We start from the raw sequence: 16,424 nt of genomic DNA, 5'->3' as shown, positions 1-16,424 counted from the left end.
GGCAGAGGGCAAATACATGCTATTAGAATACTCTGGGACAAATTCCACTTAAGCAGATTTCCAATTTGAAAGTGAAACTGCACAGTTCTTACCACACTGCGAAATTTCAGTTTTCTTGTCACCGAGTATGCTGCGTTTACGTACAATTCTTTTTATGTGAAAATTCAGTTATGGCCTACTACTTTACTATAAAATATGCTGGAGAAAATTCATAGGGATTATACATAAATCTGAAAGTCTGGTAGTCATGAACTATTCTAACTTTTTTAGGAACTTATTTTTATACTGCTATGGAAGAGACCAAAAACAATGTTGCAATGCTTACTGTTATTATCCCTTATAAATTAAGTTGCAGACTGAAAGCCGCATGAAGTCAGTGTTAAATCAGTCAGCACTAAGTTTATACCTTCATTTTAAGTACAGGACTGGAAATGAAAGAACTATGTATGGCAATAGTTACAGTGTAATTTAAAAACGTCCAATTCACCAAAATTGGAAAGCATAGGAATGGAAGCACAAGGCAAACCCTCTTTGAAACTTTCACATTTCTAGCAGTTCATGAACACTAGAGAAAAAATTAAGCTCCCCCTCTATTTGATGAAAAAAACCCCAAAACATCCCCTACCTGCACCAAACTGAGTTAAATACAAACCTTGGGAGCAAGGTCAGCACAGAGGAAGCATACTACACACTGTGTCTGCTCCACCTGCTGAGCAGGTACTATAACAATGACACTGCTGGCAAGGGTCTGAGCAGTCCTGAGTGAAACTGAGTCACGCACTACTCTAGTATTGGTTATGGGTGAAGCAACGCACCTGTCAAATCTTCCTGATGTCACTGTAGGCAATATAAAGGTATCAGAGAGACAAAAAAATTATTTTTCATACTTTATGTTAACTTCTTGAAACACATGAAACGCTTCTCTGGAAAATGGGTAGGGCAAAAGCAAGAACAGTAACTTAAACACCGTCCATTCTAGTGAAGAGGGAATGTAAACCCAATAAGCAATAAAACATTGCTAATTATTAATTACAGTTGTCTCAGTTCATCCATGACTTACGTTAATCAGATTCTAATATGGTACAGTGTACATGACTGAGCTGTACCAAACAGAGTGTCAGTTACGATGATCCTTTATAAATCTGTTTGGTTAAAACAATGACACATACCATGTAGGGATATTAACCATTTTTTCTCCTGACAGTTGTCAGAGCTGTAACAGAGACCCACCCACCATAGTCTGAAGCCATATTTTAGCTTTGAGTCACTTCTCTCTGAGAATCTTCTGGTACAGAATAGTCGGTATGTTCGTGAACTTGGATGGTGATGCACAAAACTGTCATCAAAAATATAAGTCTACCCTCTTGTATGTACATTTATTGAAACTACTAAATGCCCAGTTTTGGCTTGGCACATATTTACAGTTTCATTTGAAGTTTTACAATGCTTTATATAAGCTCAGTTCTGCTAGAGCTGTATACAGAACAACAACAGATAGTAAGTGACAGACTCTGAAATAAATTTAAAGCTTCCTGGATGTCCGAGAAGCAAGTGGATTTGTTTTTTTTTTTTTGTCTTTTTTAAAGCAATAGTCATAAAACAATAGAATAATTTTGAGAAAGAAATGGTTATTAGTCTATGTATTTTCCTAAATTGCTCAATAATTCAGTGATTACTGAGTAATTTTCTATAAGGACTTAAAACCACTAAACTGAAACCATTATCAAAATTCAACTATGTCATGACTACTGTCAATATAATCTACAAGGCTACACGGTCAAGCCATTGAGGAGAAGCCCCCTTCCCCAGTAAATCCCCTCTGCATTCTAATCAAGTAAACACCAATGGATTCCACACATAGACTGATAGAACAAAATCTCAATGGAAAAATAAGAAAATTATTTTTCTCCTCAAAAGAGTAGAGCCCATAGTATCTACCGACAGTAGAGGGGCATTTCTCTACCAGGTCTCCATAAATCACTTCCAACAACAGACATCTCTCTCCAGAGAGCTCTCATGAATTTACAGATGCGTATTCACACATCACCTTTTCCTTGCTGAAATAGCTCTCTAAATAACCACAGTGAATGCGCAGAACCAACAGTTATATACAAGCAGCATCTGCAAGTATCCATACGCATGACTTAGGCCTGTATGTAATTGCACATATATGATCTATCTAAGCAATACCTTCACATTGGCTTTTTTCCACCTTGTTCATTATTTCTACCTTGTGCACCATCTCTGTGACAAAAGCTGTCTCAGCCTTCCAAATTGCCCCACACAAAATCCACCCTTTCCTCTGTCATCCTTTAGATCTCCTTTACTTAGATGCTGTCTTCAGTTGTAAGTGACAGAACTGAAAATCCAGCAGTGATTATGAGAGCATACGATAGGTATCAGTTGTTGATTTCATGCTGTTCTCTGTCTTGTGGCTTTTCAGACGGAAGATCACTACTGCAGCTTAGTGTAACACTAGAAGCAAAAGGGTAATAGGGTAAAGGAAAGACAGCAATACAGAAAGGGCTAAACCCATTACTTTTTTTTTTTTTTTAGGTATATCCTCCCGTTCAGCTTAGAGCTCTATTAGGTACTGATGGTTATCACGGAATCCTTGCCTTTTTCTTTCAGCAAGCAGCTTAGTGTCTTGTGGCACATGGACACAATTAATCTAGAAGCCGCAGCACACAGAAACTGTCCCACCAATTACTTCCAACGCTGCTGAAGAACACAAAGAAAGCACATGAGAACATGACCGATTTCTCCTTTACGTGCCCCTATTTATTGCCCTTCACATTTTCACTTTCTGGCATACCAGGCACCTTCAATTATCCACTTGAAAAACTTGGTCTTCCTAAATTCTATTGCATTCTTTGTAAGAAGACATATCAAGGTAGCATGTAGACACATTTTATATTAAATAACGTCCTCTTCTATAGCACTCAAGTACCTTGTGCATGAATTGATATATACAGCAACACATGTATCTTTCCCATGTACACTCATGTTTGCACTTAATCCTCATGTGCATTGAAAACAACGTTCACACAAACCCTATGCAGGCGTATAAGTCTGTATGCCCACAAGCAAGCATCTATTTTCATACTGTCTTGCTATACAGCTAGCTTTCACCTACTGACAGACAATGCAGGGTCTTTGAGCTCTTCCCTCTGCATTTATCAGTGCCCCCTAGATGCAATGTGCATGCCCTAGCCCCCCTAGTCCTTCAGAGGTGCTCACACTGTACACAGCACACCCTGCGCACACAGAAGTCTTCCTCCCCCCCTAGGACGACAGGAGGGACGGGAGCACAGGGCTGCTCACCCCTTCCCCGGGGCAGGACGCTCCCTCCCCCGCACCGCCCTCGCCCCCACAGGCAGGGCAGGCTGTCAGGTGTGCCCCGCACACTCACTCACGCCCTGCCCTCCCCTCCCCGCCCGCCTCCCGGTTCCCGCACCCCCGCCCCGCACCCCGCCCGCCCGGCAGGTGACGCCCGGTCAGCCCCGCCACCTCACCCGGGCGGGGCGGGGGGGCCCGGCCCCGGCAACCCCCCAGGGCAACGGGGGTCGCACCCTCGGGAGGAAGCTCTCCTCGCCCGCCGCCCTCCCCACCCCACCGGCTGGGCCAGGGCCTCGCCCGGGAGGGGCTGCGGCGACGGGGCGACGGCGGCGGGGGGGGTAAAGGGGGGAAGAGCCGGGCCGGCCCGGTTGCCAGGGAGGAGGCTCGGGCTCCGGCCCCGCACAGCGCCCACGACGAGAGGGAGGGAGGCGGGCCGGCGGCGGGGCGCAGCGGCGGGTGTCCCGCTGTGGGGAGGGAGGCGGGGGCAAGGGGTGGCGGCAGTGCCGGGCGGGCGGGCGGCGGCGGCACGGGTGGCTACTCACTCTCGTCAGGCAGCTGATCGAGCTCCGCCATCTTGAACGAGCCGCGCCGCTTTTTCAAAGGCTGCCTAGCGCGGTGCATTCTGGGGGAGGAGACGGGGCCTTGCGCGAGGCGGCGCTGCCGCGCGGGGGGACGGCGCTGGCGGGCCGGGCGCGTGCGCGGGGCGTTAACGGGCGCCCGCCGCCCTGAGGAACCGCCGGCCGAGGGGAAGGGGAGGGTGGCGGGCGCGCACCCCGCGCTGCTCGGGGCGTGTGGGGACGGGCGAAAATAGGCTGGTTATAGCCCCGATCCGCTGCGGTGCGAGGGGAAGAGGGGGACAGTGCCCGCGGCAGAAGGGGTACGCTGCCCCCGCGGGCCTCTCCAGTCCCGGCAGGATGAGGGAGAATGGGCGACTGGCGGTTTGGTGGCGGTGGACTGTCACTTGTCCAACGGGTCACCCCAAAGCAGCCGTGCTAGCTTACTGTCTTTGAACAATCCCTATATTGTGTCCATCTTCCCTCATTAAATAATATTTTTTTTGCTAAACTGTACTTCTTTTCTTCCTTGTCTCTGCTTTTCACTGTCCCATGCTTAACCAAAATGATTGCAAAGGCGAGACTTCAGGAGGACTAAGTAGGTGATAAGAATAAAAAAAACATAATCAGTCCTGGCGCTGTAGTTACTCTCTGCGGCCCTCTCCCTGAAGAGGTGACTGAAATGCTCGCCAAGGCCAAGGCCTGAAGGTCAAGGTCTCGCTACTTCCCACCCAGCGCCAGGGGAGAGCCAACAAACCACTGGCAGGGGATGGCTGTTGCCTATCAAACTCCTTGTCTTGGTCTGCCCTCTAATGCAGTCCCCTGCCATCGCAGCGGAAAGCTTTCAGCCAGCAGCAGAGGTGGTTTCCTTGAGTAGTCCCCTTCAGTCTCCACACCACAATGAATTTTACAGCTTCTGCATCAAGAAATCAAAGCATGGAGATACTACACTACACCACAAGCACCTTAAATGCTTATGGACCAGACTCTACGTATATTGGGCTTTGACAACAGTACCTACTGCTACTTACACCACCCACAATGCCTTTTTTAATGTATGAAAATGCAAAGTGAAGTTCAAAATAAATTAACAGTATCTCTTAGTCAAGCCTAAATCAGTGTCACGTCTTAAACATATTGCCAACAGCACCACGGTATAATGCAAAATGGACAGCATGCCTGTTCGTTTCTACCTCTTTAAAAGCACCTGCGTGAAACCAAGGATTCTGCAAAACACAGTAAACTTATCTTGGGACATGGAATACAGTTGTTAATTTGTGGTGTTAATTTACTCATGAACTCAGATGACTAGGCACTCTAGCAGGTTGAAAGGGACAGGATATAGGTCATGTTATTAAGCAATTTTAAAAAAAATAAAAGATCAACACTACCTTTGTGCTTAAGAGGAAGAAAGTGAGTTTCTAAGAGAAGAAACGAACTGAGTAAAATCCTTTAGAAGTTCCCCCAGGGCTTTCTATGTACATTGCAGCAGAGTTGTGTTTTTTAAAAAAAAAAAAAAAAAAAGTGAAAAGACAAAGCCTAGCAAGCATTTCCACCCCGTTTTTCAGGTCACTGAGAGGCTGTTCAAACAGCCTGCCTTCCCCTTAGCCCCCAAAGGGACTAAGACGCTTCAGCGAGAGCCTTCTGCACTGCGCAGCTGAAACAAAGCAACCGTGGCAGGCAGATGCAAAGCAGCGTAGGCATTAACACTAAAACTATTAACAAAAAGCAACAAAACAGTAACCTGTGCTATTTCAAAGGCAAAACCCCACGTGACATTAAACCCTCTACTATTTTCCCCTTTAATAAAACTTCTCCACCACCCAAAAGGCCTGACATGGACAAGACCTTCCAGGCTCCGGTAAACAATAACATGTTAACAACACTAATACTTTTCCTGTGTCTCAGCTGGGCTCCCCTTGCTCCAAGGGTTGTGTGTTAATGCTCAACCAAGAGTGGTGACACCGAGACTTCTGCAGTTGACAGGAGACACCGATCACTGGCGAGATTTTTACTGCTCTGCTTTGCAAACCTTGTCATCGGGTCTCACTGTGCTGAAAGCGGCGGTTGCCCAGCGCCACCCCGATGCCAGAGCTTTCACCCAGGAAAAGGATTTTTTTTCAGGGAAGGGAAGGGAAGGACAGTTTTCTACAACATGGTCACATTTCGCAACACTCCTCAGGGCCTTAATTTCTAGATGGGAAAGTGGAAAAAAGAAACCAAAAAAGCCTTTTAGGGTTTCTTTGTATATTATGATAAAACTAGAAAACAGATTAAAAAGCTGAGAGATCGCCCCTCGCCCACCCCCAACACCTCCTGCCGTTCATCTTAAAAATTGCCAGGTCAGAAGGCAGAATTCATCTCCCAATAGCATGACGCTGGATATTCCTGCATTTCATTCCAACAGTTGCATTTGGAAAACGTTTAGCAGAAGCTATTACCATTCACTGTGCTGAAAGGGTAACAGTCAACACCGTATTACAAGGATTCCTGCTATGACAGTTTTTACATCTTGGCCTTTCATGAATGCTGCAGTATCTCTAAATTCTGGTTTTTCATTTCTCCTGCGCCTGCTGTCTCCAAGTCACACAGATGCGCCCCAGCCGTAGCCAGTGCCATTTGTCAGCATCGTGGACAAATAACACAAGGTTTTCAGCGCGTCCTTTCATCATCCCGGCAAACGTGCAGTTTGCACTTGGGTGACAGGGAGATGACACGACTGTTCTGACGGACAGGCACGGTGACCAGGAACATTTGCCATCAGGTACTGCCAACTCACCCGCCTTCCACTGATGGAGGGAGATCTTTCAACTGGCTCCACTCACACCCTTCGCTCTCCCAGAGGGTCATGTTAGGCAACTGCTCTTAATGGTGCGCGCCGAAACGCTGCAGAAAGCGCTGCCGCCCTCCCATGTCTCCTTAATTACTGCAGATGATATTAAGACACGGGTTTACACCACCTACTAATCAAGGCATTCAGAGTCTTGTCAGCACAGTGCAGGTGGAGCTATGTTCCAGGGAGAGGAGACAGGTAGGGTGTTATTTTCTCACCTCCCCTAGGCAGGCACTGGTAGCAGGAAGAAAAGCACGGACAGCTGGCAGGAGAGCGTGCTCTCCACTCACTGAAGCATGTTCTTGTGAAGTCCGAGTCCTGCTACTGCATTAATCACGTTATGACATTTGAATTTGTAACAAGAGGGTGGGGGGAAGCAGTGGTTTCCCCTTTCAATGCTGGGAAGCCATTTCTCCTTCTCCCCTTCAGACTACACCTGTGGATCTCGCTTTCTGTGAAATGCCCACTGGCCCACATGCTGCCTTCATACTGTAATGAACAAAAACCAGCAAGGCATCTTGGCTGGCATCTACATCTGCATTTCTTCTCACAGGTGCCACTGCATCTCCAAAATGATCATTTCTGGAGAAGTCGCCTGGCATTTATTTGAAAGTATAAAAGGCCACACAAGCTCTTGGTCACATGAATGTACTCCACAACAGTGGAAAGTATTTTTTTTATGGGCATAACATAGGAGTGTGAGTATAATGGACCAAGTTAGGCGCCTCACCACATATATAAAAGGAATTTAAGCAAAATTTTAAGTGGGATATAAACTGGCCACAAAAAAACCACTTCAGCAGAACATTACGTCCCCAGAACTCATAGAGGGAGGTCTGGAACAGTCTTCCACAAAGCAAACGGAAGCAAAGGCCTCAGTAGTTACAAACACCGCACAACTCATTAAAGAACATGAGTACAAATCTTTATGGTACTGAGAAAGTTTGATGTGCCCAGAGGTCTTTTTCACATGTAAATTATTTGGGGCTTTTTTTGCCCCCACTTTCCTCTAATTAGAAACAGAAGGGTAGGGTGGATTTCATTAAAGGCCGTACCAACTGATTTAAAGATTGTTTTATGGCGGAAGTACAGGGTTGGGTGACCTGTGCTGTCTTTTTTTCTCAGCCACTTCTTTTCTGCATGAACTTGGGCAAATCACAAACAATTTACGCCGACTGCCAATCAGTCAGCCTAGGCTGCTTTCCTTCAGTTTACCCAATCCATATAAACTGCGCGGACTATCTTAACATTTGCAGGCCATTGTACAACAGAGCCTCCAGCCATGCTAAATAAAGATAAAATGGTTAAATATTTATACATTGCAGCTTCTTCTAGTTTAGCATTTAGATCAGAAGTCATTCCTCAACCTCCCTCCTCTGAAAAAAGCAGATGACGTCACGGGACCTACTGTCTTCACAACTCATTCTTTTCAAGTAGTTTTGACAGAAATGGGACTGCCTATTCATCCGGCTCTGCTTTGTGCATGTAGTCCCAAAGTAATGCCTCCAGTGGCTGTCACCCTGCTGCTCTTCCCAGCCTGGCCCCAGGGAGAGGCAGGCTGTATGCTGGGTCACAGCCGCACCAGCGACTGCTTTTGGGAACAGAAGGTCCACTTTGCAGTCAGGACAAGCCAGCAGCAGAACCAGCACCTGAATTCACGTGAGATTTTACTAGCGGGACAGTCACACCAGGGCTCTCCTACAGTCCCCAAAGGGCACCTGCTCCCTCTTCAGAAAGTCCTGTTCCACTGTATCTTTTACTGCTGTATTTGCGAGGTTAGAGAGAGACAGCTTGGGATATACTTGCTTATGCTGCAATTGTAACTGAGCACTACACACAAATCATAAAGCACTCCTGCTTGGGTTGGAGGAAAAGGGAACTTTGAGCCACCTCTGGTACGGGTGACAGAGGGAACATCAAAAGCACGTACCTTTAATTCCTGGTTCCAAACTGAACTGTAAACTGCGGTTTTATTTGGTTGTTGTTTTGTTGGATTTTTTTGGGGTTGGTTTTGTTGGGGGAGGTTTTTGTTTGTTTTGGGGTTGTTTTTTTTTGAGGGGGGAGCCTACCTCACAAACAAGCTGAACCAGTTTTTGTGCTCTCTTTCAGGGACTGACAAGATTACACTTAAGCGACTGACCAAAAGCTTCTGTTGGAAGCAAAACGGTGACTGGCCACTGGTTAAGCTACTGAAGAACCAGAAGACAGAGACTGCGTCTTCACTGCCTCTCAAGATCCACTGGCACCAACCTCAATCGATTCTCCTGGGTTGAGCTGTCCTAAAGCCATATGACTTACCCAGTCCTTCCACATTTCCTTCTCTCCCCGACATCAGCTTTGTTTTCCATCTACCACTCCTCACTCCTCATCCTCCTTTCCTTCAGGGGTCCTGGAAACAGCTGCACCATAAGCAGCCACTTTGGCTTTGAACTCCTTTTTCAGAAGGCACTGGGACATGACAACATTTTAGGAACGGATCTGTGGTTTCCACGCAGGTTACCAAAGACTGAAGCTGCAACTGTCAGAACGAGCTTGAACTGTCCCTTCTTGGGAAGGGCAATGTCATAGCGGAGTAGATAATGAACACACTGCCAAGCAGAGCTGTCCCTGGGGATTAGCTCAGGGAAATCAGTAATTTTTCAAGAGAAAGAACTGATGTTGCTCCCTAATCAAGTAGTCCCATATTGCTCGATGACTTACTGGAAGTGAGAAGTAACAAACATCACTAAACATTGAAATGATTAGTTTATATTGATGTTTCAAGACAGGGAATTCAAGACTACCCACAGAGCGGCAAGAGACCTCACTCCAGGTCACGATGAGTGAAGCTTGAGCCCAAACTCAACTTACGGCTTTGTTAGGACTTGAGTCTACAACAACCAACTTACATCACGTTGAAGGTAGATATTTAAAGGAGGTTTATTGGGGCTAATACTAAATTCAAACAGCCACAAGTTCATTTTCCATGTTTACCACACCAACTGTTGACAGATCAAGTCTCAGTGGAAAGTCCAAATTTTCATTTCACCACGACTTCCGGAAACGTGACTACAGATTTCAATATTTGGCATTTGATCTTCAGAGAGAGAGATATCATGTTTAAGAACATTCTACCAAATACATTTAAATCGTGACTCAAAACCAAAACAATTTGGAAGTTTTGAAACATAAAGCTGTTAGTATGAAATTAGCTTTTATTTTTTACCTCAAAATAAATGCACATTTATCATTTATTCAAATGAAAACTGAAAAAGGGTATCTCAAACAAGAGGAAACCTTAACAGAGCAAATATTGCAAACATCCTCAAGTTCCTTATCCTGCTATTGCCCAGCTCTGTTTGGCTAAAAACACAAGCTTGATTTACTTTATATTTTTTTTGGTCAGTTTGGTCAACTAAAAGGAACGCTTGAAAGCCCCAGAATTAGGAGTGGTATAAAACAAAACCAGGTACTCGTTCTCATCAGAATTCAGGTCCATGTGTTGCCACACATTTATATAAAACTTTCACTAAGTGTTGTACTAAATAGGATTTAGTAACCTCTTCTGCAGTTTAGCTCTTGATATCTTGGTAAGAGAAGTCAATGCGTAAGCATGTCAGAAGTCAACGCTATAGTGTAACTACGGTATAACTCTAACAGGGCTTCTAAATACTGTTCACCAGAGTGACGTCTTATAGTTGAATTTCAGTTTCAGCAGGTACTTCAGATTTACCTGAGCAACATCATACACAATATATCTGGGAAGAATGTTAAGGAATAATTACAGCAGTTGATATCAGTAACACAGAAAAACCCTCGAAGCACAGTCAAACTTCACCTCTGAACACAAGTTACCATACAGATGCCTGTGTGATTAAACAGTTCTAACAGCTCAAACAACAAATCTTTAAACACAAATTTTCTTTGAATCTGAAAATGTTTTATACAATAGTTAGAAACAAGCAACTAACAGTCATATGGAGAATTAACGATGGTGCAGCAGGAATCCCGAGTGACAGGCAGGTGAACTGACTTAGATATAAGACTGTAGCTCTTGAAGATTACTTTTTGCCAGCCAGAGCTATAACACACAACATCTCTCTTGCTATCTAAACGGTGGAGCAATGTAGCCTAGATGAGCTCTGCAGTTACAGACTTGCCATCTACAATTGTAACTGTAGTTCTATTGCTACCTTCCAGCACGAAGTCATTAATGTCCTCTTAATTTCCTCACTAAAAACCCAAACTAGAATCACAGAGAAGAGCTCTACAATGGTTAGTAGTGCTTGCACATTCTATGACCACACCATTTTATTTTTTCAGAAGACAGTCACAGCTCACCTATTTGTTTCTCAATGCTTTAGGCCTCAAATTTACCTCTAATCCAAATTTTAGATTAAAAGCATCCTCATTAAACACAGTGTAAAACGAAACAAATGCACATCATGTTATCTCAATTAGCTGTTATTAACTGTATTATATTTTATCATCTGACCAAGATAGATGCTATATTTAAGAAAACCCAAGATAAAAACACTATTGCCACGAGTTCTGTTGCCAATACTGCTTGTAAGAGGAAAACGGCTTACCAAAAGAGAAGAAAGTTTCTACACAATCCAGAGGTTGTATTAATGGGTTACTTGCTTCACTGGCAGTGAAGAGATTGATCTGGGACCTTACATGTCACTTATTCTTATGATCTCTTGTGAACGTTGAGAACACATTCATTTGGGGGCATTTCTGCTGAGGGAGAAGCTTAATGGCTACATCTCCGATGGGCATCTGAGGTTTACCTCAATATTTGCAAAGGGTCTGGGGAACACAAGAGCAGCTGTGTGATGAACGACTCCATCAAGCCACAGAGCTGGCTCCCCCACCTCCTCCTGGCCAAACTGGCCAGCCACAGCACCACAAGGAAGAGACCGGACTGGAGTGATGTGGAACAACCACAAGGCTGCATTACCCTCCCCTTGTCCTGGCACATCTCTGGGCAAGGCACTACTGGGCACTGTCACCTGGCCATTCCAATGCCTTCGGGTATTGAGTCTTGTTGGGACAACAGCTATTTGCTACGTGTATTGTTTCCTTTCGTGCAGAATGACAATTTATGTGTGAGAACTGTAAAATCATCTCCTTTAGAGAAGAGACTCTAAATTGTCTGCAAGTACCCCAAAGCAGATCTAAAAGAAAGATTATTTTTTGTTTTGCACCGTGCAAAAACTCCTGACTGACATTAGCGAGGTCCTGCTAAACTCAGCCACACTGAAACACAGCGTGCAGCCAACATAATAGCAAAGGATACTCATTATACAGAAGACAGGTATCATTAATTCCTGTTGAGATCCCATTCCCCAAGGGAACCTCTACACCACCAAGGGTGGTAGTGGCTGTGGGATCAGGCGCAGTTTTGCCCAAGCCTAGAAAGGGAAAAAAACATTAGTTACAAATCTAGAAGGCAAATGCAGATTTTGCACATAAAGAAAATGACCTGGCTAGACAAATATTACTTCACATATATTTTCAAATGCTGACAAGTGCAAAAGTATCTTAAGAAGAACACAAAGGATATAGTCTGTTTATTCAGTTCAGCATCACCATACTTATGGTACTCATACTCTGCCACATTAAAAGTGAGAATTTTAGACTTTTGGCTGTTAATTGTGTAATCTGTATGATCAAAGCTAAAACAGATCAGACTTACAGCTCTCATATCCTAGGTCCATTAGTGAAAACGTGCACATTGCAGCGTTTTCAGAGAAGTATAACAAACCAATTCTTATTCTGTTTAAACTCTTCAATACAAATCTGATTTGACGTCCATAGTAGCGTGAGTAGTACGCATTGAAAGAGATGCTAAATCACATTTTATTTTATTTTAGGCAACTGATTTTTTAAGCCTCTCAAAATGAGTAGTTTAAGAAAAGCCACTCATTACTGAATGTTACTGTTCTCCGCTCTCCCATCTCGGTACAGAAGACAGTCATGATTACCATTTCTTTTGCTTGAATTAGAGAGCTAAGTCTTTTCTCTCATCTTCTTTTTCAGTGCAATATATTGATACTTCTTGCAGATAGAAATGTAATGAGAACAGCTGTTCCATCTGAACTTTTATTCTTAGATTTTTCCCTTCTCTCCAAACTTCTAAGGCACTTTGAAAGCTAAACAATTATTCTTCTGATCTATCAAACCTCTCATCTTTCTTTGAAAATACACAGTATTGTTATGATGAAAGCGACTGAGAAGTTGGAGAACGCACCTTACATTTTCTCTTGTGTAACATGAAATTAAAGTTTCCTCCTGAACTTCAGGCAACACATTAATTTCAGTCTTAACATTCGAAGTGTAATAACTCCCATCTCCAAACACCATATACAAATATACAGATGCAACTATAAGGCAACAGTACGCAAACTCTTAAAGGAAGTACAACTATGAAGTGACTACAGTACTATTCGCTAAGCTGAGAGCTACAAGGTGAGTTTGCCATCAATAACAGATTACCAATGACAGCTATTAATGCTTACCTTTCACACTGTGTTTTCCCTTGGGCAATTTTGTTATGTGAGAAGCATTCTTTAGCTCATACCTGGACAGCACAAAGAACACAGAATAGCATTTTACATTTATCTTAAACTATCTTGGTGATTTTTTTCTTTTTTTTTTTTTTCAGGCTTCACTTTACAGTGAGTTAATATGAAGTTAATTTAGATTCTACTCTTCTGGAAGTCAACAGCCTTCCTTCGTTGTCTTAGTCACTAATATTAATGATACTAGCATTTAGTTTAAGATTCTAGACCTGCAACACTGATTTTTTTCACCACCAAATAGCTCTCATTTTAAGAAAAAAAATAATCTTGTTTCTAAAGAAATATAAAGTGCTCTTTCTTCACACTGAAGAAAAGGCTTGCAATTTTAGCATCACCATGTATTAAGCACGTTCGGCAAATGCTCTTCATAAGTTACTTACATATTTCCAAGGGCAACTTCTCCCAGTAGTATTAAGCCTATGGGATCAGCTTGAGATGTGTGACAGTAGTTGGCACTCTTGGACACCATGTCTGCAAAATAGATGCCTTTCCCAAACATGTAGCCGGTCTGCAAGCAGCAAAAGAAAGAAAGGAGAGAAAAAAAAAAAAAAAAAAAAGATTGGAGAGATTGGGACAATAACACAAAGGCAGCATTGAATCCACCTGGCTGAGCTCCCAGGAGAGCAAAGCTGCAACTCAAGCTCTTGTGGACATCAGTCAGCAACTCGGTCTGGACACACAATGCTGCCTGCATGCCGAGAGGTGACACTGAGCCCTCCCCACACAGATATTCTCCTATTTAGGTTGTCTCCAACTGTGGCCACGTCTGGGCACAGGGATGGCGGCAGCCAGAGAAACTATCTGTTTAACGTACCACAGGAGCTTCAGGGGGAGCTATTCGGAGACCCTGCGAGAGGATACCAGCGAAGTTGGTGGTGCGGGAACCGTGCCACAGCAGCTGGCGATTATGAAGCTGCTTAAATGGCTTGTAACGCTGACTCTCTCCTTCACGCTCAATCCTGAAGATCTTCAATTCAAGAAGGGATAGGAGAAAAAGAGCAACCAAGCCAATAAACCATTACCTTCATGCAACTAATCATAAGAAAAAAAAAAAATCATCCAATCTGAAATATGCACTAATCTGCTAGGAAAATTGATCTGGATGGGTTTTAGTATTTGCAGTTTGCTATGTCACGTGAGCAAAAAAGAGGTAGCATTTATCACACAGTACTTGTTATTGATTACTTCTCTGCCCTCCCTTCTGCATTTTCATGAGACCACAGTTTTCTGAAAAATCATTCCATGATCTAAGGCTCAATTTTAGAAGATGACTACTCCTCCAACCTCCTTTTTGAGGCCAATTAAATCAAAATAAAAGCACATCCCCAAAGACATCTCAGTAAGCTTAGACTCATCTGTGCCTAGACTTTCGCTATTCTATTAAATAGCAACTGGTCTATCAAACCATCCCTTCAACAAAGGAAATCAGATACGCTACTCAAAAATAAAAGGGAACTGCAAACAAGTAAGTCAACTTAGAAGAGTCCATCTTCACAAACTTAAACCCCTGTATTGCCCAGCTTACATCCACGACTTTGAGATCATATGCATTGTGCGTAGCAGCATGAGTATTTTTCACATATTGTTTAATAATCTTGGCTTCTTCTGAATCTTTGTCAACAACCTGCAAAGAGGCAAACAAGAGAAGTTTCTTTAGCATACAAACCAGCAGGCTTCTTATAACATGATGACATCCACCCTGTGCTTGCAACTCCCCCGTTTAAGGCTCCTTTATCATTTAAGTGGAAATTTATTCCCAGCTACAGGAAATGTACAGGCATACAGACAGCACTCTGTCACAGAATCTTGCCGATGGGAAGGCAACTCTGGAAACTAAGATGATTTCCAACTCTCCTGCTCAAAGCAGGGCCAGCTGGAGGAGGTTACCAAGGGCTGAGTTCAGTCAGGCCTTCAACACCTCCACAGCCTCTCTGGGCAACCCTTTCCAGCGTCTGGCCATCCTGACAGTAAACAAACACACACCATCAACAACAAAACCTTTTTCTTTTGTTTAAATACATTTTCCTGTATTTCAGTTTGTGCCTATTGCCTCTTGTCACTGGATAGCATTTAAAAGAGTCTGTCTTCTTTACTCCCTTCCCCTAGCAGGTATTCATAGATATTGATAAGATATCCCCTGAGCTTTCTTTTCTCCAGGTTAAAAAGCCCCAGCTCTTTCAGCATCTCCTCGTACAACACATGCTCCAGTCCCTTAACCATCTCAGTGTCCCTTCATGGAACTCATGCCAATACATCTGTCCACTTAACAGTTTAGGTGATTTGTTATACTCCAAACTAACAGGACATCAGTTTGTATTCACAGTCACTCCTTTTAGTCAATTTCCTTTTATTTCCTTTACCTTAATATCAGTTCGAAGTTTTTCATAGTTGATGTCAATTGGGTCTTTATCTCCATCTTCATTTCCACCTCTGAGAAGGCTGTAAGCAACCTCAATATCGAGCAAGTTGTCCAACATCTGCACTTTAGCCTGAAGAATTTATTAAAGAGGTTATTTCACTTGTGCCTTTGACATGTTCAGAATAACTCTGCAATACCCCAAATTATAAGTGTGTATGAATCACTGGCCACACACTGCTATCTAACAAGTACTGCTTCTTTTTTTAAAAAAAAAAAAAGAAATATATACTTAAATATATTAAAACGCAGACACACATATATATAAATAGACCATAACATATCACATATATATCTTCTAATACCTTATACATATAATTATTTGTGTATGTCTACACATATATGCACATAAACAAACAAACAAGATATTCTGAAGAAAAAAAAGCATGAGGTTAAATTAAGTCTTAAAACCTCACAAATCCTCTGTGTTAGATGTCTGATATCAGACCTGCTGCCTGCAAACCACATACTGTTTCCAGTCAATACCTGAATGTATTCCAAGTTATTTAGGAGAGGTGGTTTCTTCATCCCAAAGTCATGAGGAATCAGAGTATAGAAGCGGTTGGAGAGGTCCAAGATCTGGGATTCTGAACCACTGTCAGAAACTGCCTGGACAATATGACAAGCACCAAAGAAAATTACTGAGTAAGATTAAGTCTCCATAGCAATAGACACACATGAGATACTTGAGGACTAATACACAGAAACACCAACAC

The 16,424-nt window shown here is 43.3% G+C and overlaps 2 protein-coding genes across 4 annotated transcripts in view; both read right to left on the bottom strand.

The window, feature by feature from the left end:
* Positions 1-3,960, bottom strand: part of LIN9 (lin-9 DREAM MuvB core complex component) — a 41,522-nt gene extending 37,562 nt beyond the window's left edge. For both annotated transcript variants that reach the window (XM_074578997.1, XM_074578998.1), the window contains exon 1: positions 3,882-3,960. In XM_074578997.1, coding sequence (XP_074435098.1) covers positions 3,882-3,960 — 79 coding nt within the window. The remainder of the gene's footprint in view (positions 1-3,881) is intronic.
* A 5,660-nt stretch (positions 3,961-9,620) lies between these two features.
* The window catches only part of PARP1 (poly(ADP-ribose) polymerase 1), a 34,929-nt gene continuing 28,125 nt past the window's right edge, over positions 9,621-16,424 (bottom strand). For both annotated transcript variants that reach the window (XM_074578995.1, XM_074578996.1), the window contains exons 16-23: positions 16,195-16,317; positions 15,653-15,781; positions 14,818-14,916; positions 14,107-14,259; positions 13,673-13,800; positions 13,230-13,291; positions 12,008-12,122; positions 9,621-10,463 (exon numbers count right to left, since the gene is read on the bottom strand). In XM_074578995.1, coding sequence (XP_074435096.1) covers positions 10,382-10,463; positions 12,008-12,122; positions 13,230-13,291; positions 13,673-13,800; positions 14,107-14,259; positions 14,818-14,916; positions 15,653-15,781; positions 16,195-16,317 — 891 coding nt within the window. In that variant the 3' untranslated portion in view covers positions 9,621-10,381. The remainder of the gene's footprint in view (positions 10,464-12,007; positions 12,123-13,229; positions 13,292-13,672; positions 13,801-14,106; positions 14,260-14,817; positions 14,917-15,652; positions 15,782-16,194; positions 16,318-16,424) is intronic.

Source organism: Larus michahellis, chromosome 3, assembly GCF_964199755.1.
Source record: "Larus michahellis chromosome 3, bLarMic1.1, whole genome shotgun sequence".
Lineage (NCBI taxonomy): Eukaryota > Metazoa > Chordata > Aves > Charadriiformes > Laridae > Larus > Larus michahellis.
The sequence above is the reverse complement of the archived record's forward strand: the minus strand, read 5'-3'. Positions and strand labels throughout refer to the sequence as shown.